Source organism: Melozone crissalis, unplaced genomic scaffold (assembly GCF_028551555.1).
Source record: "Melozone crissalis strain CALT ecotype California unplaced genomic scaffold, PUWL_Pcris_2 ptg000042l_1, whole genome shotgun sequence".
Taxonomy (NCBI): Eukaryota; Metazoa; Chordata; class Aves; order Passeriformes; family Passerellidae; genus Melozone; species Melozone crissalis.
In genome coordinates, this window is record NW_026535820.1 from 45,078,329 (window position 1) to 45,102,946 (window position 24,618).

Here is a 24,618-nt window from a genome sequence, read left to right on the forward strand (position 1 = left end):
CAGCATGGCAAGTAGGGGATTTGGGTGTACTATCCATTTAATTCCTGAGGTACCTGTCACTGCCTGATGAAGAAAGACATCATCACATAAAAACTTGATGTCAAGAGAAGTACTGCTGTTACTTTCCAGGGTGACACAAAAGAAACAATGGTCAGGTCAACCTGTCTTTATGAGATCTTAGAAAGATGTGTAAAATACGGCTTGCAAATGCTCATAACACCAGAATCCAAGGCAAATCTGCTGCATAAAAATCTAATAAAATTGTTCCAGAGTGAGTGAAGGGGACTCACTGCTGTTCAGACTAGGACAAGCTTTGCATATGTGGTTCCCAAAATGGTTTTTCAGTGTCATACAGTTAGAGACTGTGCTTTGCCATGGAAGTTTAAATTGCATTGATTCTGTCCTGACTGGCTTGGGATGTCTTTGATACTTGTCAGCAGTTAGTGTGATGGCAGAATCGAAAGTTTGCAAAACTGAAGATAGCAAACACTTTATAAAACAAGCATAATTTTGTTGTCCTTATAGGCATCTGTATGATAAAAAGAAAATTAAACACATGATTTTAATAGTCATGATTCAAAAATAGACAAGGTAAATTTAATAAAGCTGTAGGGCTACTAAGTGGAAAGATGTCTGTGGCTGAAAAACTTCTGTGGGCTACAAAGGCCTGAAGACAATGTTGAGGAGAAGTATCTGTTATACTATATGCTTTCCTTATTCTGGTTTTCTTTCCAGCAGGATCAAAATGTAATCTGCAGGAAATAGTGTACTAGGTTAGATAGCTGGAGTCTTGTTCCTACAACTATTGTAAGATTTTGGCACTAGCAGATGGAAAAAAAATCCCTACTTTTGCTTCTTCAGAAGCAGGTCAGAGACATGATTTGAATTGCAACTGTGTGGCTCTGTGATTCTTTGCAGGTGTTATGAAGTACATGCTACCTTCACTCCCAGTGTGAATTATGTTGTGTTCTAGGAAAATGGATTTCTTCTATCATATCTACATACTACCATGGTGCAGTTTCCTTTCTTTTGGATTGCAGCTTCTGGTTTAGGAATAAACAACTGTTGACTGTATGAAGGAAACTCTAGATCATTGCAAGTCATGTTAGGGAAGATTTTGGCAGGCCTTTAATTTTTTTAAGCAGATGATCAAATACAGTCATTACTGCTGTAGTCTTTGCAATATTGCCCTCTATTTGATCCTTCTAGTTGTCATTGCATTAGAACCCTTGTCAGGGTATATTTATGTGCAATGACTTTCTCAGTGCACTTTTTAAATTGGAGAGGAACTGGTCTCTGGAAACCAGTGTTATGCTGTGTTTTAACTTTTCCTTGTAGCATTAGGGCAATCAGCAGTCTTTGGATTTCTGTGATTCTAATATTCCATGTAATCGTTTAGGTTGGAAAAGGCCCTTACAATCGAGTCCAACTGCGAACCCGGCGCTGCCAAGTCCATCACTAAACTGTGTCCCCAAACGCCACATCTACATGTCTTTTAAATACCACCAGGGATGGTGACTTACCACTTCTCTAAGCAGCCTGTTCCAATGCCTGAACACCCTTTTAGTGCAGAATTTTTTTCCTAGTATGGAACCCAAACCTCCCCTGGCACAACTTGATGCCGTTTCCTCTTGTCTGTCACTTCTTACTTGGGAGTAGAGGCCAACTATGATCTCCAGGCTGAACAGCTGCTGCTCTCCTAGCCTTTCCTCTTTGGAGAATATTTAAATACTGTTATGTTTTAGCTTTGGCATGTGTACATGAGTCTGCAGTAGCCAAATCTAGCCTACTCAAAGCTTTGTGCACTGAAAAAAAAAACAAAAGAAAAGATATATAGTGTCAGCTAGTCTATTTGAAACACATTGCAAATTACTAGAAAGTACCTCCTGCTTTCCCCTTATCTGAGTGGAGAGTTACAGTGTTGGCAATAAGGAAAAAGGCTAGTTTTGGGGCTGTATGCAGTCAGAAAAAACTCCATATAAATATACAATTACAGGCAGAACTGTATCAAACCAAAGCAGCAACTATGTTTTGTTTGGTTTTTTCCTTTCTCTTAATTTCTAGTTTTAAATTCTTGAAAGGCATTAAAATGTTTTAAAGTTCAAGTAGATTCAAATGATAAATATCTACATTTTCATCAGGCATTTCACAATTTCTACAGAAGTGTGCAATTGTAAATATGTTGCTACGATGTGTACTGACAGTAGCTTACAGTGGGTAAAATATTTTGGTTATGCTCTTTGAGGTGGGCTTGTATTTGGGGTAAATAGAACTGCTATTGTTAATGGGGAGCCTGGGAAGAATTCACTTTGTGAAAACAACCCATTGCAGATATGACCATCTTGCAACTCTGCTGTTATTTGGTTTCACTGACTTCCTTTCCCTCTTCCCTCCCCCCCAAAAAGATAAATTCTCTTTTAGAGGAAATCCTGTTTATTTGCTTTAAGGAAATAATTTTTCCAGTTGCTCTGTTTAGTTTTGTTTTCTTTCTATGAATCTGTTGAGGAGTGCTGATACCCCTTAGAATTTTATTTTCTGCCTCTGTAGTTAGAGTTTTTGATACTTGAGGAGTTGCTGGTAGTGGCACTACCATCTAAATGCCTCTCAGTACCTGTCAGTAGTGATTTGATTCTCAGCTGCTGCAGGTGTTTCTTGTTCTTTGGCCTCTTCTTGGGACAGAGCACTTAACATCTACCCTTCCCTTTTATCTTCTGCCTTTCTTCTACCACAAACCTTGTTGCCTTAGTTATGGAGTTATTTTGGGGCAGTAATTTCTATAAAGACCACAGTCTATTACTCCAACTCATGTCACAGCTGAGAACAAATGAAGATATTCTGGAAGTGCTGCTTCTTGGTTTTGCTTAACTTCTTAAAGGAATGTAAAAAGCAATTAGTGAATCACTGGAAATACACTTTTTTCTTTCTCTTCACCCTGCCCAGCTACTAGCTTTAGCCATTTATTTTTTTATCTTCTTCTGGCCATTTTAATATCCTTTCACTCCAGTTAAATTCATAATCATCTCTCAAATCTAAGCATGTTAATTTAAGCAACTTTCTGTGGAGAATGATTCTCTAGGGCTGGCTGACAGATTAAGTGGCAGTACCTTGGTTGTGAAACAACCTACATTTGCACATTCTCCAGTTGTTTCCCATTAAAACTTAAATCCTTGTTCGGTTGTGGCACCTTTAAAAAGCAGACCTCTCCCTTACATCTAAATGTTATGAAAACCAGGCATACTGTAACCCAGAACCCCAAGGACTGCTTGATTGAAATAACAGATCAGAAAAGTCTCTTGCTAACATTCCTGTGATTATGGGTTTACTCAAGTGACAGAAACTTGGTGTCAGCTAGCTTTCTGCATACAGATTAATTTTGGTCAAAAAAAACCAAATAGGTCTTAAAGGCTTCAGTGATGCAGTGTTTTTGGGGATAGGTAACTTAAAATGTATCAGTATTTGCTGCATTTCCTCTCTCTAGAATTATCCCACTTATTGCTCATTGGGTGGCTGGTCTGGTTCCTGCTGCAGAGTTGAGCAGTATTCCCTGCTAGTAATTACTGAGACTGAGTAGAATGAGTGAAGAGAAACAGGAGTGACTCCTTCTTAGATCCTCACAGGAAAACAAAAAGACAGCTCTGATTTAGCCAACTCTGTTCTTCTGTAGTATCTATATAGGTTAATTTTTAATATGTATTTGAATTTCTTTTGTTTGTAACTTGTATCTAGCATTTGACATCCTGCAAATATGTCTGAAGACAGTGATATAGGAAATTCAGGAAAAGCTTTTAAGAGAGAAAAATAAGAGAAGAAACATCCATAGGTTATGATTTACAGTTAAAACCCCTCCACCGTTAGTGAGAAGTTAATTTTGAAATGGTGTATTACATCATGCAGTGAGTATGGTGAAGGAGAAAACAGATACCTTGCTTTCATTTTCATGTGACCAAATGACTTGAATACATGATGTGAACACATAAGACAGAAATCTAAACTAATTTATCATATTTTGAATGTAACCATTTTTCTTGATCTGTGTTACATGTATTTGAATGAGTAAAGTGAGCATTTAAGTTCCCCTAATGTTTTTAATCACAAACATTTAATTTTCAACAGAGCTTAGCAAATATGTACTTTATGAGAGGCCCTGTGGCATAGGAGACTGTTTGCAGCCTCAATACACGTAAAGATGCACATGCTAGACGTTACAGTGCAGTGAATTCCTATTCTGGTGTGTACAAAATGAACATCAGCTGCTTTAAACCTAGTTTAAAGCTTCCTGGAGTTGTTCCAGGTTCAGATATTGAAGGTCTTTCTATTTCAAAGTTTCAACTCATGTTTTGTTCTGTCTCCCCTCCTCCCCCGCTCCCTCCCTTTCCACCTCCTTCTCCTTTTGCAGGCAAGGGCAGCTCAAGCATCTCATCCGACGTGAGTTCAAGTACGGATCACACACCCACCAAAGCCCAGAAGAATGCAGCTACCAGTGAAGGTAGGCAGCTGGTACTCATTACCCAGGTCAGGCCCCCCAGCAGAATCCTAGCACTTTTCAGAAGAAGAAACTCTCCTCCTCACTCCGTCTGTGTAGTAGCATTGGTCTGCTAGAAATCCCAAAGCCATTCTTCCTTTAAACAGTTTTCACTTCTGCCCGTGGTAGTTTCTGATTTGAATTTGTGACAAAGGATTTAAGTACTTCTGCAGAACCCAAATGTAGAGAGTTAGGAGTAATTTTGTATGCTACTTTTTCAGCAAAGGCCTTTATACTTATGATTCTATGTGACATTATTTTGCAGTTATATGGGAAGGATATGTTTGATGGAAGCTTTTTGACATACAATTTAGGTCAAATATCAGTCATAATTCTTTTTGTATTGCAAACACCATGAAAATGTGAGTTGAGAAAATTTTTTCAAAGGTATAGCTGTGGGCATGCTGACCTGACAGATTTGATTAGGTCAGTACACCTCACCTCAATTACTGGAGTATGTCATCACTGAGGGCTGGATTTTTGATGTCCAGGGGAAGGAGGTGTCATATCTGTCAGTATCAGTACAATGTTGTGCTAACTGGTCTATGAACAGAAAAATGTTGATTGTTCCTTTCTGACTTGTTACATGTGAGTAGGTGTGCCCTGTTAAATGTAAGTCTACTTGCCCTAGTTCTTATAATTGCGTCTTTTAAGGCTGAGAGGAAATAACTATATATAATTTAATGATGTAAGCCATAAGGCTTTGTAAAAATTGTATATTTATATGACTTAACTAGTATTTCTGTTTAACTGTCATAATGATTTGGTTTTACTTGGTAGTAATTGAGTTATAATTCTGATTTCTTACATTTCTGTCACTACAAATTAAGTTACAAGCTCTGATTGCTCTCAGTTTAGTTTTATTTCTTATGGTTAAAGGAAATCGGTCTTTTGAATAGTTCTGGTGTGGCAAGTCTGACTATGACTGTAGAATCTGTTCAGTAAAAGCAGTTCATGTAAGTAATAAATGACCACATAAATCACAAGAGTTCTGATGTTGGGCATGCATAATCCCATACCAGGAATGAATATCTGGCACTTATGAATCATAAGAAATACTGGTTTAGAATCTGTGCTTTTTAGTCCAGCCAGTAAATTTAACAACAAACAAATAAATGGTTAATCATAAGTTGAATAGTAGACTTCATGTTTCTCTAAACCTGAGGCTCAAAAGTTTTGAGGGATCTGAAAGAGGTGAATTACCAGGACACAAAAAAATTTAGGAAATGTATTCTCTTTATGACAGCCAAGAATGAAAAAGAAAAGAAACCACAAAAGAATTGTGGAAACTCTGAAGTCAGTACTTAACAATTGCTCTGAGTTTCTTTTCTACTTCAGTCTATAAAGCATTTTTTTTTCCTTAGATTCAAATTAGATAATGCAAAATAATCCTGTACTAATCTCTATGATTTCTGTTCTTAATTTAGCCCTTTATTGAACCAGTGAATACAAATGTTGACCTTGAAATCTTCACCACTAGTTTGCAGCTGATTAATTCATTAGCAAGGGAGGCTTAAATGCAGGCCAGCAGTTGCTGTAGTAAAATTGTTTTTATGAGTTCACATGCAAAAAAGAGTTCAGAGCAGTGTAATTGTGCATTCTATACTTGGAGGCAATTTCATTTGTCAGCCTAATTTTTCTGTGCCCTGGAACAGTGTGATTTGACAAATACTTATTTTGACAACAGATTTGGAGGTAGCTTCTTCCTCAGCCTGTGCTATTACTACTTTCTTACCATTTCTTTCTCCTGAGGAATTACTAATGTGGACCAGTTGAATAGAAATTACCTTAATGAGGATTGCTGCATCATCTGGCAGATATTTTGAATGTCATAACCAGGGAGCATAAGAATTCTGTGAAGGCAAGTGAGACGAGAGATAGGGAAGTAGCTGGAGCAAAACAGGCACTGTTGAAACTGGTGCTGTTACTGAAGGCATATTTATCAACTTCTGTGCCTGGAGTTTTTACTAATGCCGCCTCTTTTCCCCATGAACAATAGAACATATACTGAAGGAGGATTCAGCTGGGTATAAAGACTCATACTTCCAGAAGATGACTTGGGTTCTGTTCTTACAGAATGCTGAATGTTTTTGCACCATTCAGTACCAGAGTAATGCCTAGGGGCCAGCTAAGAACAGGAGTCTGATTGTGTGAGATGCTGTACAAGCAGTGGCACTTACATGTTTTGGAGTGGTTGCATAGCAGTTTTTAAACTTTTAGTTAAATTTACCTAGTCCACTGTAGTATTTGCTTGCCATGGTATGATAGTGTCTGCCCAGCACAGTATGTGTATCTTTATTTTCACTGGAGGCTGTTTACTGCAGGCACAGAATGGTCCAATTCTGCCTATATTGTAAATTCACAGTACTGTGTGTTGGTCTGTGAAGAAGCCATGTGTTGTGTGGAGAGCTGTATGCAGCCAGGTTTGGTGTGGGAAGGATGAGGAATCATTGCAGGTGAACTCTTCTTCAGCTTCATTGCCATGGGACATGATCCTGATTGAGCAAGTGGCGGACACCTTCTCTGGCATCCTCTGAATTTCTGTTGCCAGCTGCTTTCCTGAGTGCCCAGCTCTGTGAAGAACACAATATTTGGTTGGGGCTGAAGGCCTTCTGCTTTCCAGCTTTTTAAACAGACCAAATTCCTTCCAGTTCTGCTCAGCTTGTCGTCTGTTTCTTTAAGACAGGTGACTTGTGACAACACTTGTTGAAGCTGAATCAATGGAATGAATGCCTTAAAACAACTAGAAAGGAAATTTGTGGGAATGATCTGTCTTATCTCTGGTACTGTACAGCAGAGAAGCAGTCATGTAAACTACTACTTAGGCAGCTATATATTCCCAAGAACTGCAAAAAGATGTAAAGCAGGACTGGTGTTTGGAAGAGCAGACCACCTCAGGATGTATCTGACAGCAGGTGTTGTCTTTCCATCAGCTTAAGCAATTAACCACACTCTTCATCCTGATGACTGCAATCACATTATCTGTCAAGTTTCAGAGCTCTGATGTTTCTCTACAGAATGGGTACCAGAAATAGGTAACAAGATGCTTGAAATGGCCTTTGTTGTTCCACTCCTACATATTCATTTAAGGCAGCATCATTTAACTCTTTTGATGGGCATGGGTGGTGCAGTTAGGCCCAAAATAATGGTACCCTCCCTCACACTGCAGATTTAGAGCATCTGTAGGGCATCTGTTGTGGAATATTTTATGTCTCAAAGAGATAAAATATTGGCCATGCTATTGAGTGTGTCTGGGTGAAGGGCACATCTTCCCCAGACAAGGACAATGTGTGCTGGTATCCTTAGCTAAACAAGCTTCACTCAGTGATGCATCAGAGAGGTAACCATTATTCTGTTTTTGTGGCATAGAGGCAAGCAGACAGTACCTGGCACTCTGTGCAGCTTCTTAAATTCAGGCTTTGACATACCAGTGATGCACTTGAGAGGAATGGAGAGGTGCTGAAACTGGAGTCCAGTGGCTCTCATTTTGTGTATTTGAGTGAAGGGAAGGTGGCAAAACCCAGATGTCTGGTCCTCTGTGTAAATCACAGGCTGGAGGGACCTGTTGGTTTGGCTACAGCCTGGGTCAGAAGGAAGCCTGGTAGCCTGTGGGTGTGCATGCACACTGATGCCTCCACACTGTCTCCTGAGGATACAGTTTCCTTCAGCTTTGAATATACACTGCCTTTAACTTCCTTTCCAGTCTCAAACATTGTCTGCAATTCTTTACCCTATCAATCAATTACAGTTGGAAACGTGAGAATGCATGAGTTTTTACTACCCCCCATTGCTCTCTGGCAAGTGAGAGACTAAATGGATTTTTGTGGGCCATTTAAATGCAATTTGCTAGACATAGTCTCAGCTGGAATATTATTGTCTGAAACTTGATTTAGAAGATTAGACTGAATGACTGTTTTTGTATGGGCTTACCTTGATCAGGGAGTTTTCTTCCAACTTACCTGTGAAGCGTGGAATGTTATGCACACTTTGTATTAACTTGACTGACTGTTTTTCAAATAAAAAAATCAATACTGTTTGCACTTCATGTATAGCACCGTTAAGATGTAATCCAGAGGCAGCTTTAAATTGAGTATGTATGAGCTCAATGTAGAAGTTCTAATTTATTTTTCAGTTTCTGTAAAATCAAATTGAAGGATTAGGTCTGAAGTAGAACACTATTTTAGCAGAAGGGCTCAGTGCTGAAGTACCTCTGAATATATCCCATTAAATCGTAGTATTTTGAGGTTTGCAAAAACATGGTGAAGCCAGCTGCTGTATTTTGAAGAAGTTCAATTTTTAATCTGCTTTTAGTTGACTTCTAGGGACCTTCAAAGACTAAGTATTTTACTTTATTTCTTCTTTTGCAGTACTCTGACAATTCTAGAGTACACTGCAATGTATGTTTATTGTGCAGATCAAATGAATTTGTTTTGGCAATAGCTGTTTTTATGCATCTGCAGTTTAGGTGTGTACAAGAAGAGCCCTCCCTTTCACAGCTGTATCCTCCTTCCTGTTTTATTTGGGTTTTGTAGTGTTTCTGCTGGAATTGACAGTGCTGGATTTACAGTTGAACTTAATGATCTCAAGGGTCCTTTCTAACCTAAATTATTCAATGACTCTCAGAGCAGCAGGGCCTATAGCCTGGTGGGAGCAATTGCATTCATTAGAAGTCATTCCCTCCATTAAACCATCTTGGGGGGGCAACTGAGTGAAAATGTAGCCCTTTGCAAACATTTAATGCTTTAATTACTCATGTAAAAGTTCTACTGTACCCTGTGCAAGATGATGGCTTGGTTGATCAGGCTGTGTTTGGGGCCATTGGCCATCCTTTTTTTGTGGGACCTGGCCACTGAAGCTTTTCCATAGAAAACCTTTTCCAGAAGAAAATTGACCTCAATATCAGAAAACATTTATCACTACTTGACATGGGACTATACTAAGTGACATTTCTTGAACACATATTTGTTTGGGTTGCGTGCCTCTCATTTCACCGTACAAGTGAGGGAACAAAGTAGTTGTTACAGGATACTTTCTGGGAAGCTGTAATTAGTTTAATTTCTTTTGGCTTCATAACCACTTTCTTTTGGATCTCTGAGTAATTATTAATCTATTCAATGAATTTAAGAGGAGAAGTTCTTGCATTGTGGACTGTGGTGGACAGTATCGAAAAATTTGGGAAGATGGAACAGGTTTGTCGCTGTGGAATGCTTTTTGTATTTTAAACAGTTCCTGATAGAGAATCAGCTCAAACTGAGATGTAGGTGAGTGCAATCTGATATTTTTTTAAGGGGAGATAAAACCTCAGAGAACCAGTTTGCAAATAGACATCCTCTCTGTATATTAAGGTTTTCATAAATAGGTAGGTAGCTCTGTTTGGTATATCAGACTTCCACTAAAGCTTTTGAGTTTTTTGTGTACCTTTTTGAGACACTGAGCTAGGTGTTGTGGCAAGACTTCTGCTGAAAAAAGATGCAGTTTTAAACTCAGATTTTCTTGATCCCTTTTGGAGAAAGAGCTCTTTACCTGTTAAGAAATATTTTCCCACTTTGGTTCTTTACCATTTTTCTTTTCATTTTCTCTTTAACATTGGAAGGTTATTAACCCAGTATCAGAAATGAAAACCTTTAAATGTTCTTTCTGGATGAATGCAAATATATGCATAATTCCTATTCTTTCTTCCTTTTCATATCTTTGCATTCTTTTCAGCCTCTTGGTGGGCATTTGGGCTCTTGGTTCTCCTACTGAAGTTCTGTCAAAGCAGGCTTTCTGTATACCACAGTGTGTCAGAAGTTGATATCAATGCCTGAATTTTCCCCTGCTTGCTTGGAACTGGGCAGAGGTTCAGTTGGCTTTGGGTGAGCTGTGGCTGTTTTGAGTTGGTAGTGAAACTGGAGACTAGGTAAGTTTCCTGGGGTTTTGTGTTACTTTTCTAGCAGGGGAGTTTTCTAGAGAAGCGAAATGTTGCATTGCAGAATGTGCCAAAACAGAATAATTTCAAGCCAAAAAGATTGAGGAGGAGTAAGAGGGGGCTGAGAGGCATGACAGCTTATAAATCCAAAACTGTAAACAGTTTGGCCGAATAAACAGAGCTCGCTATTTAAATTGCACTAACCAACATATCTGAATGCATGCACAAATATAATCACCTCAAGCAGTGTGTGAAGGTACAAATTAGTATAGAGCTTACTCTTAAGCTCTGTTTTTTTGTACTTAACCGCATCTTGATATGTTTTTGCTATCTAATAGGCAGTATTCCTGCAGAACTGTTCTGCTAATTACAACAATACCATTACAATCGGCATTTAAATTTGGGTTCATATACAAGGCAAAAGTAGCTGAGACATTGGCAAGGTTAAACCTGAAAATTGGAACCTTACGTTATTCTGGCTAATTTGTACTGAAATGCTATAGCCAAATGTTTAAAACTTGCCCAAACAATACCAAGAACAAATTGGAAAGGTACATGAAACTGCAGTCTTATTTGATCTGCTGCCCGAAATGTGAGACCCACCAGAGCAAATGCACTTACCAGTGCAGTTAAAGAGAAATTATCCCAATTTAAAAACCTGGCATTAGCTTTTCCAAGTGAGGTCTGATGCTTGGTAGGAGTGATTGCAGTTTATTCAATTACCTGTAAATCTGATTTTAAGGAATCCAAGATCTCAAATATAATTCTTTAGGTAAAATACTGTACCAAACTACTTAAATACCGTTATCACAGGAAGGTTCTGACACTTAACTGTTTGTCCTGTTATTGCCTATGATAGCTGTCTAAAGTAGTTTCCTTCTCTGAAAAGTGAAGTCATCTCAAAGGATATGAAGAATGCTCACCATTTGTTAGTCAAAACCCCATCTTTCTTGAATGCTAGACTGTCTCCTAAGACTTCTTGAAGAATATATACAACCTGATAATGCATATTTAAATATGTCAGGTTTATCCATTTTTCGGAATTTATGAACTGAGACAAGCAACTTGCTTCAGATTAGTTCTAGTTCTTGATTGAAATAATGAAATAAAATTGGAACAGCAAATTCTTTGACTATAACTTCACAATCCCTGTTAAAATGCTGTAGTTTAAATTTATTGCACAAAATCTCCTGCCTTATGTTCCAATATCTTATCTTTTGATGTCAGTTTGTCGAATGACTGTGTACTTTTTAAGGCTGATACCACCAACAGTGCCAAAACTAGCAGCATGCTTGAGAAATATCTGCTTGCAGTTGCTGAGCCATTCTGTATATCTCTTCTGGCTTATTGTACCATAGTTCCTGCTACTGTGTCTTTCTCAAGGTTGGCATCTCCTCAATTCTGTCCTTGAGAAGTATTGGCTGATGAAAATGGCAGTTCAAGAGTGGATAATGATGATTCCTCTGCTCCTGTTAATTCTGACTGCTGGATCATCTTTGGTTTAGGCAGTTACATCAGACTAGGCTGGAAGTATAAGGAGAAGTTGTGAACATGAATATAATTGGATGATTTGCCTTTTATGTGTTCCTCTATCCTTAATCAGCCACACCTGAACATAGAACTTGTGGTGTGCCTGGTCACTAACTGACCATTGCGATACTTCTTTCCTATTTAGGGACAGTTTTCATCTTGATCTGTGATGATAGATTTGGGAATTTGTAACTCTTGAACCTCAAAGTAAATTTTTTGTATTAACAGTTAAAATAAAAGGGGTTTTTTGCCTTTTTTTTTTTTTTTTGTATAGAGAAAAACAAGTGCCCATAGCAGCCTGTCATCTACACTGGGCTAGGAGGTTTTTACTTCCTTACTCTGTCCTCTTGGGTGTACACAGGTTTGCCAGAAGGCAGGCAGGGTCTCTTTAGACATGCATTGTAAATGGTTGTTTGCAAGATCCTGCAGTCAATTTAGATCTGCTAGTTTGAGTTACCCTCCCACAAAGTGAAGTATGGAGACTTTTCATAGGCATGTCACCTCCTTGTGGCATGTTGGTGCTGCCTTGGAGGTGTGAATGTGTGGGTGGGAAGAAGCTTGATGGCTTTACTGGATGGCTGTAATCTGGCATGCTGCTTGCAGTGACTTGGATACATCATATATCTCCATTGTAAATTTTTATCACAGTTATCATAACTATGTTTTGGGTGTTACCAGTGCCTAATCTAATCTATAGTGCTTTTAGTTTTCCATAGCATCTTGTATAGTTTTCCCATTTCCATCCTGTATATCAAAGAGAGTGAAATTTTACAGCACTGTGAAGTATTCGTTGTTTGTGGGAGGTTTTTTACCTTGTTCATTGAAGGTAACTAATGCTGTGTAGGAGTCTCTGAAAGACAAACAGTAAGAAATCTCAAGGATGTGGGCAGTGGGAACAAATTCTTGTCTCCAGCTGTGATGCTTGCTTAACATGAATATTTATATGGCCATGTGGGCATATGTAAACATTGATTATTTCTTTGTCTATTTGATACACCCACGTTTCCCACCTCCATCCCATAAGATAAACATTTGTAAGCCTTGTCAGGTAGGGTTTGAGCTTCCATTTGAGCAATAAAAACTTAGTGTGGCACCCAGAAGTTCAGTAACTGTTCACTGTTCACAGCAGTCATTTACCTTGGTCCAGTAAAGACTTCTGTGGTAGTTTTCCTTAAAGAACGGGCACACATATAGTCTAAATGATAAAATTATAATTGGACTGTAATTTGTGAGCTCAATCTTGTAAAACTACTGACCCTTCTTTATTGTGGGCTGGAATAAACCATTAGCTTGAACTCTGCTTTCTGAAAATATTCTCTTTTTTCTCTCTTTAAAAACAAGACTTCTTGTAATCTGAGGCAAAATTGCAGTCAATCTGGTTTTAGCTGTGAGGGTATTTTCCCTTTGCTGTTCCTGTAGAGTTAACTGTCTCAAATTTCTTTTAATGCCCTTGTACCTCAGATTCAGTTATATAATGGATTTTCTGTCCAGCCTTGAGTTTATCTTTTGAAAGCTTTTGCCACGTAAAACATGCGAAGCTGATGAAGCTGCTGATGTGCCTGGTTTTAATGGGAGACTATTCTGGACCTGGCTAAAAATCACAATGTTCTGAATATGCTTTGTTGTGTTCCAGTAAAAAAATCTGACATTGGTAGGTATCAGTTGGCACTGTTAATTTGGCAGATTATTTAACAAATTTGGTTTTGGAAAAGAAAAAGCTATCAAGGAGTATTTATTTTTCTTTCTTCTGAAATGGCATTAGATGAATGATAAATTGCTCCTATCCATCCATGTTTCGTAAAGATCGTTTCTGCCACCGTCTAATTAACCCTGTAGCATTTAGTGAAACGCGAATGTTTGCTGGACAATGCTGAGAATGTCACTCCCAATGAAGGTGTATCCAGTTCAAAATAGCAGTACAGCCATTCAGTCACTGGGTTCAGATTTCACCATCATATTAAATAGCTACGTGGAATGAAGGATAATTAGTATCTTCTCACCTTGATGTGTTAATGCTTTCACATATTTTAATTCTGTTTAGAATGTGTGATTGTATATGGGAACAAAACCCCAAAACTCAAAATGATACACAAAATAGCCCCCAGCTACTATGCTTTTTTTTTTGTTGCTGAAACAATACTAGTTGTTTTAAAAATATTGTTCATAAGGAGAAGACTCTGAATGTTCTGAAACAAACATGAGATTTGGTTGTGAGAAACTATGTCATGATTATTAATAGATGTCTATTTTCAGTTAGCTGGCAAATACTGTGAGCAGAAAAAACAAGGCTCAGAACTGATGTAATTTATTTCATGTCCTGATTTCTCTTATTGGTTATTCTAGTTTTGATATGAACAGAGCCCTAAAGCAAAGACTGGAGTAACCTCTTGAATTTGATATCAAGTTAATTCCCAGACTATTAGAATAACTTATTATCCTTCATTTTTGCTTTAACTCTGATCTGTACTTGCTTCAATGCTACTTAAATTTCAAACCTGCAAATTTCACAGAAATCAGAACATGAAATATTAGATCAGCTCCTTATATATCATTGTCCAAAAGAAAGTCTATTCTCATGTATCTTGGAAATAAGATAAGCGTAAAAGGACAATATACCATGAACTGTTGAACATCTCCTGATTCTAAATTGAAGCAACCGTGTTTAAATCTGTGATATTCCGTACTGTTTTTGAAGGAAGAATAATAAAACCCTAGCTAAACAAAAACTTAATTTGCCTAATAGGAGAAAAAAGGAATGTAGCTGGAACTGCAAAGAGTAAAACTTGGTAAAAGAAACTGAAAAAACAGTATCTGCAAAATCATTAAAAAAATAATATGGTATGAGTGACCAAACATTTGTATTCTACTGTCTGTTGCTCAATATGATATATTATGCTTATAAAGTTAGTAGGTTCTGATACTGCAGAAAAGTTAAAGTGTTTCCTTTGGGCCCCTTTGTGGAAATTGTGATGTTTTGCTTGAATGGTTAGCCAGTGCATGCCAGAGAAACAAGCATTTTGTAGTAGATGGTTTGGTTAACAGCAGATGTAATCACAGTGAATCTTTGGAATCTGATGCTACTTGTGTAACTGGATAGACTTCCTTAATCCAAAAGATTAATAATAAAATCTATGTAAAAGTTAATGATGTTTATTTTGGGATTGTGAGTGTGGTTCTAAAAAATAGTTGACATACCATTCTGAAAATGTTGCTTATTGTCTTGAATTGAATTATACTTTTATGCTAGATTCGAGAGTGTGTCTAATTTCAAGTCCTAAGAGAGGCCATATTTCTTTAAGTTTTGAAGGAGTTCAGTTCACTTCTGAGCTTCACTGAACCTATGGATATGTCCCATCAAGAAGTTGCCCATCAAAACCAGCTTGAGCTTTTCTTAAAAAGACTCACTCTGGAATAGTGAGATAAACTGGAGCTAGTGATCAATCATTACACAAACCCTCTATGAAAAGAAAATAGTTCAAACTTAAATGAAAATCTGAGGCATGTTTGTCAGCTCCTTTTAACCTGAGGACAAGATCATCTTTGGTATGAAATGCATGGCTGTCAATGGTGCTGGTCTCCATTTACGTTCTGATACAATTCTCTGTTGCAAGAAAAGTGTGTGTATTTTAGGTGCTAGGGTGCTATTTATGTGTTGGAGGGTTATTTATTTTTGTTTGTTTCATTTACTAGTGTCCAGGAAACTAAATTCAAGATTTGGATGAGCTTCAACTCTTCCCATCTGTGTGTGTATTGGAATTTTCAAGAAATTTGGCATGGGAGGATGCTAAACTGCAAACACATCATCAGTCCTCACCTCATTAACACTGTACTGCAGTAGTTTGTGGTGTGTGCCTGTTTACTCAAAAGCTGGAAAGGTTTTGTTGCCTTGGTTGTTTCTTGAAAATTAAAAAAGTAACATCAATTTTGTTCTGACTTTTAGTATTTTTTAATGCTAATGTGGTTCAAATATCAACGGAAAAAATTTGCTTCTCCTTGGACTGTGCTCTCTTTAATTCTGACCCAGTTTTGTGGGCAAGCTCTGTGGTCTGGTAATGGTGTGTTCAGCTCAGAATTAGGTCTTCTAATGGGCTTGGAAGTGTTTATGCTCCTGTGCTGTTTTATTGACATGCTGGCTTTGAGTCCTCATTTGTACATCATGTCTGTGTTAATTTAATCCAAATGAAGGACACTCCTGCCCCAGTTTGTCAGGACATCCTGTGCAGAGCTCTGGAAGTGTGACTTGATGCCCTACCATGCCAGGTGCACTTAATTTGATGCTGCTTATGTGGATGTAGAAGTTAGCTGGAGCTTTTGAAGCTTCAGGTATCCTGGTCAGAGCCATTGCCATTTAACATCTGGAAGTAGTTGAAAAACATAATAATTTTCTCTTTTTCCTTGAGGAAAGAATTGTAGGCTGACAGAAGAAGGCCAAGGAAAACCAGGTGTTTAACTATGTTGCACCGTCTTGTAAATGATGTTGTCTTACACATCCAAAATATGATAGTCTTCAGATAGCCTTAGTCAAACCATGAATCACTTGATGGCAAAGGCTTAAAAGAAAAAAATGAAAGTTTATATGTATGTGTTGAAATACATGGTCTTATTCTTGGTATTTGAACATTGCATGCTGGATCTTGGGCCTGGGCGAAATACCGTGTAGGAAACTGACACTAATTTTAAACAGGTTTTATCCCCCCCTCCTTTTTTTTTTTTTTAATGTATTAATTTTGTGAACTTTTGGCTGTGGAGTTGGACCTGATAACTCCTATTCATCTATCCATTTTTTTAGTTTTAATGGAACAGTAATTAGCTCTGGCATTGAGCTTGTGACTGAGTCTGAATAGACTATGCTTTAATTTTTTTGGCAATTTCTGCTGAACAAGTTATTTTGGTTCCCGATCACAGAAACATGAAACTGAATTTTGGGGAGGGAATGGACTGCTCAAACTAAAGGCCCTGAATTTAGATTGGGAAAAGGGAGCAGTGATGTTAAAAGATAGCAAAGGTAGTAAAGCCAAAGTTTAAAATAAAGCTTCTGTGGTGTATAATATTAAAAAGGTAGCTTTAGGTTTCATCTGTAGGGACAACGCACTGCTAAGGAGTGATTACAAGACATTAAGGAAAATGTAGGCCATTGCATTCCAGCACTTGTGTCTCCTTACAGAAAGCTTCTGATGGAAGCAACAACATAATCTTGACAGACTCATAGAGAGGTCCAATAAAAGGAACCCTATCAATTCTAGGTGCATGGAAACCTAAATGCTACAAGACCATTGAAATAATATTGATAGATGTCAATATTGAAACAGTAATAGGTTGTGATGTTGGATAATTTTGAGTTTGTACACAGTGAAGAACCCTTGTGTGCTAGAAAATCCTTGAAACGAGGTCTGTGTCAGGATGGATGGGTTCTTTAGCTCCAGGCAATAATGCTTTCTTCACTCATAAACTGGAGCTTATGACTGCAGGGAGGTACCAGAGAACTCAGCTGGGCAAATGCATTTCAGCTATATAGAAACAGCATGAACAAGCTAAAAACAAAGTCCTTGTATTTAGTTGGAATGCAGTAGAAGCTGTTTTCTATTGTGCACCAAATGTGTTATAGGTTGGGAGGTATTATCATAAAAGCATGACTTTATGATTACTTGGAACAGAATATTATGTATCTAGAATAGCATCTTATACATGCATTTAACTTTTGTGATGGACAGCTGTTGGAATAAAAGTTGAGGCTGAAATTTTTAGTATTTAACTGACACTTAAGTTGGAAATAGTACGGTTCAGAGTTCATAAGTATTCCTCTCATTGCAGAGTATTTTAGAAAATACTTACTGTTTTCATCAATCTAGCATTATGCTCAAACATGCAAACTGGACAGCAAAACTCTTAGTTTTCCGTGTGCCGTCCTGTGTCAATAATACCTCTTTGCACGGCCCTGGTTTCACCACTGCTCTGGCAAGCTTTGGAAGGTACCAGTAACCAACATACTAGAAACCTTGATGATGGAATGGCCTTTAAACATCTGTATGTCTGCCACCTCCTCTGTCATGATCAAAGCTTGTTCTGCTGAGCACCGTGCTCCTTCAGTCACATGGATGACATCAGACTCCATCCATCTTAAATTTACCTCCTGGAAATGTCTTATTCCAACACTATTTCTGAATGTGAGTTGAAGCTGTCCTCACTGCCAGCTTAGTTTTCTGAATATGCTCGCCAGGCTGAAATGATATACATCATAGTTACAGGCTTCTTGCTGCCAAACTTTGGTCGTATATATATTGCTCAAGCTGCAATCTTCCAAAGCAAACACTGAGAGGAAATCAAAATTAAATTAATCCTCTCCAAGGATGTATAAAGTATGGCTGCACTAAGGTTTACATGTTGAGAGGGACTGTTGGTCATGTGGGAGGCAGAAGCCACTTGGTATTCACAGCCCTGTTCTGTTGCATTGCTTGTCTGGGCTGGAGTTGCTTAGCGTGAAGACCTTAATTTTTTTCCTGATAACTTGACAAAAGGCTTTGCTAAGCCATGGTTGACTGTAGAACCATAGGTCTCTCATGGTAGTTTGCATGGCAAACGAGTCACTAAATTCTCTGGAGCCCTCATAGCTGTGCACGTGCCTCATTTGAGACCAAACAGAGCTCTGGGGTCTTCAGCTTTGGACAGCGTGAAGGTTGGGTTTGGGGGTTACTGCCTCTTGACCTCAGCTGAGAGGAGTGGTTTAGGACAATGCTCAGTTCTGCTGTACTGCTGGGTTTCAGCTGGCCAGCAGGAGAGATCACAGTAATCTTGAAGGATTTGATGACAGCTCTCTCAGATGATGTGAGGGTTGGAGATGTAAAGTAGTGGCTGGTGGCTTTCTCAAAAGCCTGGCTATACTGGCTATACCTAGTCCATTTTCAAATGGAAATCATGAATGAAAGGAATACTGCCTGCAGGACATGAAAATGAAATGGAATTGCTTAGCAGAACTTTGTGCACCTGCAAAATAGACTTGAATGCTCTTTCAGTAAAAAAAAAAAGTGGTGATTTTTTTTCCTTTTCCAGGTTTTGGGTTTTCCATTTTGGTTTTTGTTTGTTTGATGTTTGTCTGTTTGGTATTTTGATTTGTTTGGTTTTTTTTCCTGTGTTTTTTTTTTTTGGAGCTGTATCCTTTGTATTTTGGTAGCCTCATATGAAATGAAATCTTATCCCTTATTGTAGAGTTATTCACAAAGAAATTCCTCAGTGAGCAATTGCAGTCATAAATTAATCTACTTCCACAAGCAGAAAAATAGGCTTGAATGCTGGAGTAGCAGTCATAACTATTCTTCACCAAATATTGTGCACAATGAGAAGGAATTGTGCACAATGAGAAAAACCTTGTCTGTTTTTCCTATAGGCATAAAAGGGCTTCAGCATCATAAATCTAGTATAGGATGCCATCAGTGATCATCTTGATCTACCTTCTGCTTGCTCTGAAGCTTTTAAATTATTAGGAGCAATTAAACTTTTGTCTTGGATAATTTAAATATTTGTTTAAATTGTTTTGAGAAGTAGAGCTGCAACTGAGTAGCTTAATCTTGACTTTTTCTGGATGAAAAACTTTGACTACACCAGAAGTAGACAAGTTCAGGTGTTGAAAATGTGCTCTTTTTATCCTGCTAATTCAGGGAAAAGCATCTGCTTTTATTCTTGCATGCTATCTGTTACTGAGACTTTGCTACTACTTACTCCCTGTTGTCCAAGATGAGACTTTTGGCGTTAGTAAAGCTTTTTACAGAAGACCTCCTGTGGTGGGAAGTTACTGGTGTGTTGTCTTGCTGCAAATTATCTGTCCCATTTTTCGTAAGCTTAATCTTTGTACAAATCCTATGTTTAATTTCTAGTGATAGGCAAACAATTTTCCATGGCTTCCCTGCTAAATATGTCAATATGTGTTAGTGGAGAAACTTGTCAGTCATTAATCAAGCACATAGTGTGGACCTAGAAGGGAAAGGGTAAGAATTATTTTTTGTGCTTCTTGATGACTGTTCAAGGACTGACTCCTTGCCAAAGTGGTTAAGAGAGCTGAAGTAATGTACTGTGAATGTCAACTCGTTGATCTGCAGATATTGAAACTATTCCATGAAGTACAGAGTGCAGTCATGAACTTAAGCTTGCTGATAATAGGTTTTGTTTTGTTTTTTTGGGTTTTTTTTTTTAAATATTGATAGTAAAAGTTCTGAACTCTCAGGTATTAACTTCTGATGTAATGACATCCCCACTGGAAAAAGGCACTGTTCTGGGGAGAATCAAGGAACTTGTAACTCTTAGAAACCACTTCTGTCATTTATCATTTCAGTCCATTTCCTCACCCACAAATGATGCAGGATGGCTGCCTGCCATGAAGGCAAACTGTAACAAGATGTGAAATAATGAAGGCTTTTTTTGTTTGTTTAAATGATATATGTTAAGTTGTGTTATAAATGACTCATTTATCTACACTTTGGTTTGTTCTATATGTAAAAAGCTTATTTATAATTTGAACAAACAAGTATCCATCAGTTTGATACTCTGAATCAGGGCTCTGACTTAAATTATGTTAGTTTTCAAAAGCCTGGAGCACATGACTGACTTAGAGCATGGGCTCTATTTGATAGAATTTGATATGAAACACATAGAAAATACAGCAGGAAGGATGGCATATTTCAAAATGCTTAACAAAGTTGCTTCGGGAATTTCATGATCATAAGAATACAACTTCTTCCTTAAAGGTTGGTAAATTACACCACTGAAATTATTGCAAGATATATTTATTAGTGGAGGCAGTTTTTAAGATATTAAGTGTCATTCCAGTGGCAATGTTTTCTCATTGCATTTTTATTCTTGCTTTTGCCATTTGGTAGGTATAAGTGTCTGCCAAACTAAACCACATTTTAGAAGCCAAATACAGGCCCTAATAAAAAGGATTTGCCTGATTTTAGGTAGTTATTTTTCATAATCTATTAACTTAATTAAAACCGATCATAACTTGGTTACGGTTTACTGAAACGCCTGAGAATATAATGGAAGCTGAATTTTGTCCAAGTTAAATTCCAAAATAGAGTAAGGATGTTGCTTTCGTTATTCAATTTCAATGCCTGATAATGGCTAGCCAAAACTTTTTCATTTTTCTTAAAGTTGCTATAGAAGTTCAGCAATTGAGAAGCTTTTCTTAAGTGAGTAGGTGCACATGTGCACATATTTAGTAACTCTTTTCAGGTAGTATCTAATGCGAATATTGGTATTGTAAAACGTAGCTTCCCTTGAAATGCAGTGCAAAGTGAAGTTTGCTTTTAATTGAAACACAGAGTAATTTCATATTTCCATTAGCAGGTGTATGCTGGATATATGAAATATGTGTAATTATAGCCATTTTATTAATATATAAAATTATAAAGTGCATAACCGGAAGCTCGTCAGTCTTACATGAAGCACTAGTGACTGTCTGATTTAGACTAAGGAAATAAGTATATATCCTTTTTCTAGCTTAATTGAAAATTATTCTGAGATAATATGATGACATTTTTTACAAGAGTAGGTTTTCATATTTGACTAACATTGCCTTATGCCAAGTAGCATGGCTTGAAAAGTAGTTTATTGTTTCTTCAGATTTCATGTGATTTCCCCCCCCCCCCCCCCACCCCTTCTACCCTACATCTTTTTGTCCTGCCTACATAAAACTAGAGTGAGAAAATTGTTAACAGTATTGAATTCTGTTACTTTTCCCTTTTGTCCCTGTCTTATTTTAGAGGCCAGCTTAATGCTGCACCTAGGTAGACTTGATAAATGGAATTGCTCCAAGTCCTGTGTGTGAGTACAAGGCAAGGATAGACTTAGAGAGCTGACAACCTGCCAAAACAAACTTGGGTGAAATAGCTTCGTTTGTCTGGTGCTGTACTTTCTAACACCATGGGGCTTGCTGAAGGTATTTCCGTTCTCAGATGTATGTGGTCTGTCGGGTATCACAAGAGGCAAGTGCCTTTGTGATCCATGAAGTCTGTGTCCTGCAGCTCTTAGGTGACATTTCAGTCATCCTCGTAAGCAAGAAGGGACCCAGCTTGGCCCAGCCATCCTGGCTGACACCATAAAACTTGTGGTATTTGAAGTAGAAGCTGCTGTTTTGTATAGAGGTGGCAAAAAGTACTACAATGTCTTAAAAAGGCAACGTCATATAAATGAAGCTATTTCAGAGTTCTTTCACATTGGCATTTCAAATGCCTTCCTTCAGATTGTAAATCAAATACAGTAATACAAGCTCCTTGCTAGATCAAATTTCAAGTACTTGGTATTTTAAGCTGTGTTTATCTTTAAGAAGCATCTTGGTAGCTGTTTTGAGGGTTTGTGAATGTATTTCATTACAAGTGTAATGATTTGAGTAATTTCGAGGTAATACAAGACTGAACCTGTGTTCAGAAAACCTGACCTGTAAAGGAAATCACTCAGACATCTTTATTTCCTAGTATAAGGTTGGGAAAGGAAGAGGACATAAGTGTGTCTTGGAATACAGAACAAAATTACTGCAATTAATTGCTCAATTACAAAGAGAAAGGATCTTGTCCATGCTTGGTGCAGATGAGAGAATTAGATTTTGAAAACAGATCAAATTTTACCATGAGCATTGAATTAGCCTGTGCTAAGTTCTGGTGCCTCTGCTCAGTCATGAAGGAAACAAAGATTGGCCTAGGTATGTGTAGGACTGATACTTACATCTTGCGCATACACTTGTAACTGACAGCTAACACTGCTGTGAAATAGAAGAGCTAAAAATGAAAAGGGACTATTTATGACCTTTTGGAGACTCTGTACCCTTTCTACTCTCATGTTGGACTTGTCCACAAATGAGTATTTTTCCTAATGCTGGTTTTAATCAGCAGTTTGGAAATGGGTTGTCATTTAGGAATTGAGTGTATTCACACATAGCAGGACTCTGCTTGCTGATGTGAAAGATAAAATCTTTCCAGTTTTACTACAAAGTACTGGATTTTCCCTTTGGAGAACAGTAGCTTAAAGAAAGCCAGGATCTGAATTGCTGCACAGGCTGGAAAAACATCTCTGTCAATGCAATTGCCAAGGTAGATTTTTGGAATGTCCAAGAGGTTTTGTAAAGTGTCTTCAGGAAATCTTCTTTTAATCTGCCTGTTCTGTTGTAGAATCAACTTTTATAGGCATTAAAATGATAGGAAAATCTAGCAAAAGGGCACATGGGGAGACATGTAGAATATCCTTTGTAGGAACATGTGAGATAAAACATGTTATCCCTCCTGTACGTGGGAAGGAGGTGAAGCATGTGAAACTTGTTCAGGGATTTTTTTGAAAGTGTGATCCATAGTAAATGGATAAACTATTTTGCTAGAGCAAATATTTGTATATAAAAGGGATCACTATTTGCTATAGATGTGAAGGTCAGGAGCTGCCCTGTTAGAATCTCCACCTCAGTTAATAAAATGTGCTTAGTTGCTCTGACTAAAATATTGTATGTTTTGGGATTTTAACCTCACTGTGAAGATTGATAGAGTTAGAATTAACTTCCAAATTTTAGATGCTGAATGACATTTTCAATATATCTCAGTTTTCTTCGTGAACTACTAAGACTGTAGGCTTAGGGCATTTTCCAGATATGATTTCTCCCTTTTCACATCGATGCTCTAGGCAAGTAACAGAGTGTTTGCCAGGAAGAATAAAAGCAAGGGGCAACAACAAAAGCTGAAAATTTTATTTTCTCAAAGTGAAATTGGTCAGTAATGCAGATTATGCATAGCAAATATTGAAGACCCTTGAAGGTAAACAGTACAAGCTTATTTTGAAGAAAAAGATCATGAAAACCACAAGATGTCCTTCCATTTTACAGTCTAGAGAATTATTTAACAATTTTATTAAGATTACTGCCTGAAAAAGTATAGCTGTTATCTAGTTTTGAAATTGCTAGGGCTGAAGAAGAGGCTAGATATAAAAAAGTCATGAGATGAAATTAAACTTCATTTTCTTATATAAAAAGCTAAGTATTTTTGAAATAATTCAGGTGTTTGTGCTGTCCATCCCACTCTCCCCCTGCCCCCCTTAAATATGTAGTTATTTTCTAATAGTATAAAATATAATTTTAGACTTTCTAAGAGGAACAGGTGAGTTCCTTACAGTCTGAAGCAGTGCTCTTAAATGTGTGTGTTGAAGCTGCTCAACCATAGAGATAACCTGCACAATACCTGTACAAAAGGATCACAGAAGTTTAACTGCATAAATTCTTGGTTTGTCTGTAGCATGTGCTGCTGATATTTAATTTTTTTTTTGCCTTTTCCATTGCAGCATATTAATTATTTTTGTTAAGATCGAGAAAATTGTTTTGTAGTTATACCATAATTTTTACTGAAGTTGTATTGTTTATTTCTCTAGATGTGGTATACAGACTCCCTGGTTTGAGTTAGGCTAATTTTTGTCAGAATCCTGTACCCTTGTGGTGCCTGATCCAAATTATGTCGAGTTGTAAACCCTGGAATATTCAGCTCTTCTGTGTTTAATCAGAGTTTTGTCTTTAAAACCTTCAGTATCACCATGAACACAACCTAAGATCATTTTCAGGAGTACTAGAGCTGACCAAGAAACTCTTTCCTGGTTTTCTCAGTGCCGTCCCTCTACTGCTTGCACAGATGCTGTGGTTTGG

The 24,618-nt window shown here is 37.6% G+C and overlaps 1 protein-coding gene across 1 annotated transcript in view; it reads left to right on the top strand.

Annotated features, from left to right (window-relative positions):
- FBXL7 (F-box and leucine rich repeat protein 7) overlaps nt 1–24,618 on the top strand; it is a 173,575-nt gene that overhangs the window by 34,799 nt on the left and 114,158 nt on the right. The window contains exon 2 of the mRNA XM_054284977.1: nt 4,397–4,486. Coding sequence (XP_054140952.1) covers nt 4,397–4,486 — 90 coding nt within the window. The remainder of the gene's footprint in view (nt 1–4,396; nt 4,487–24,618) is intronic.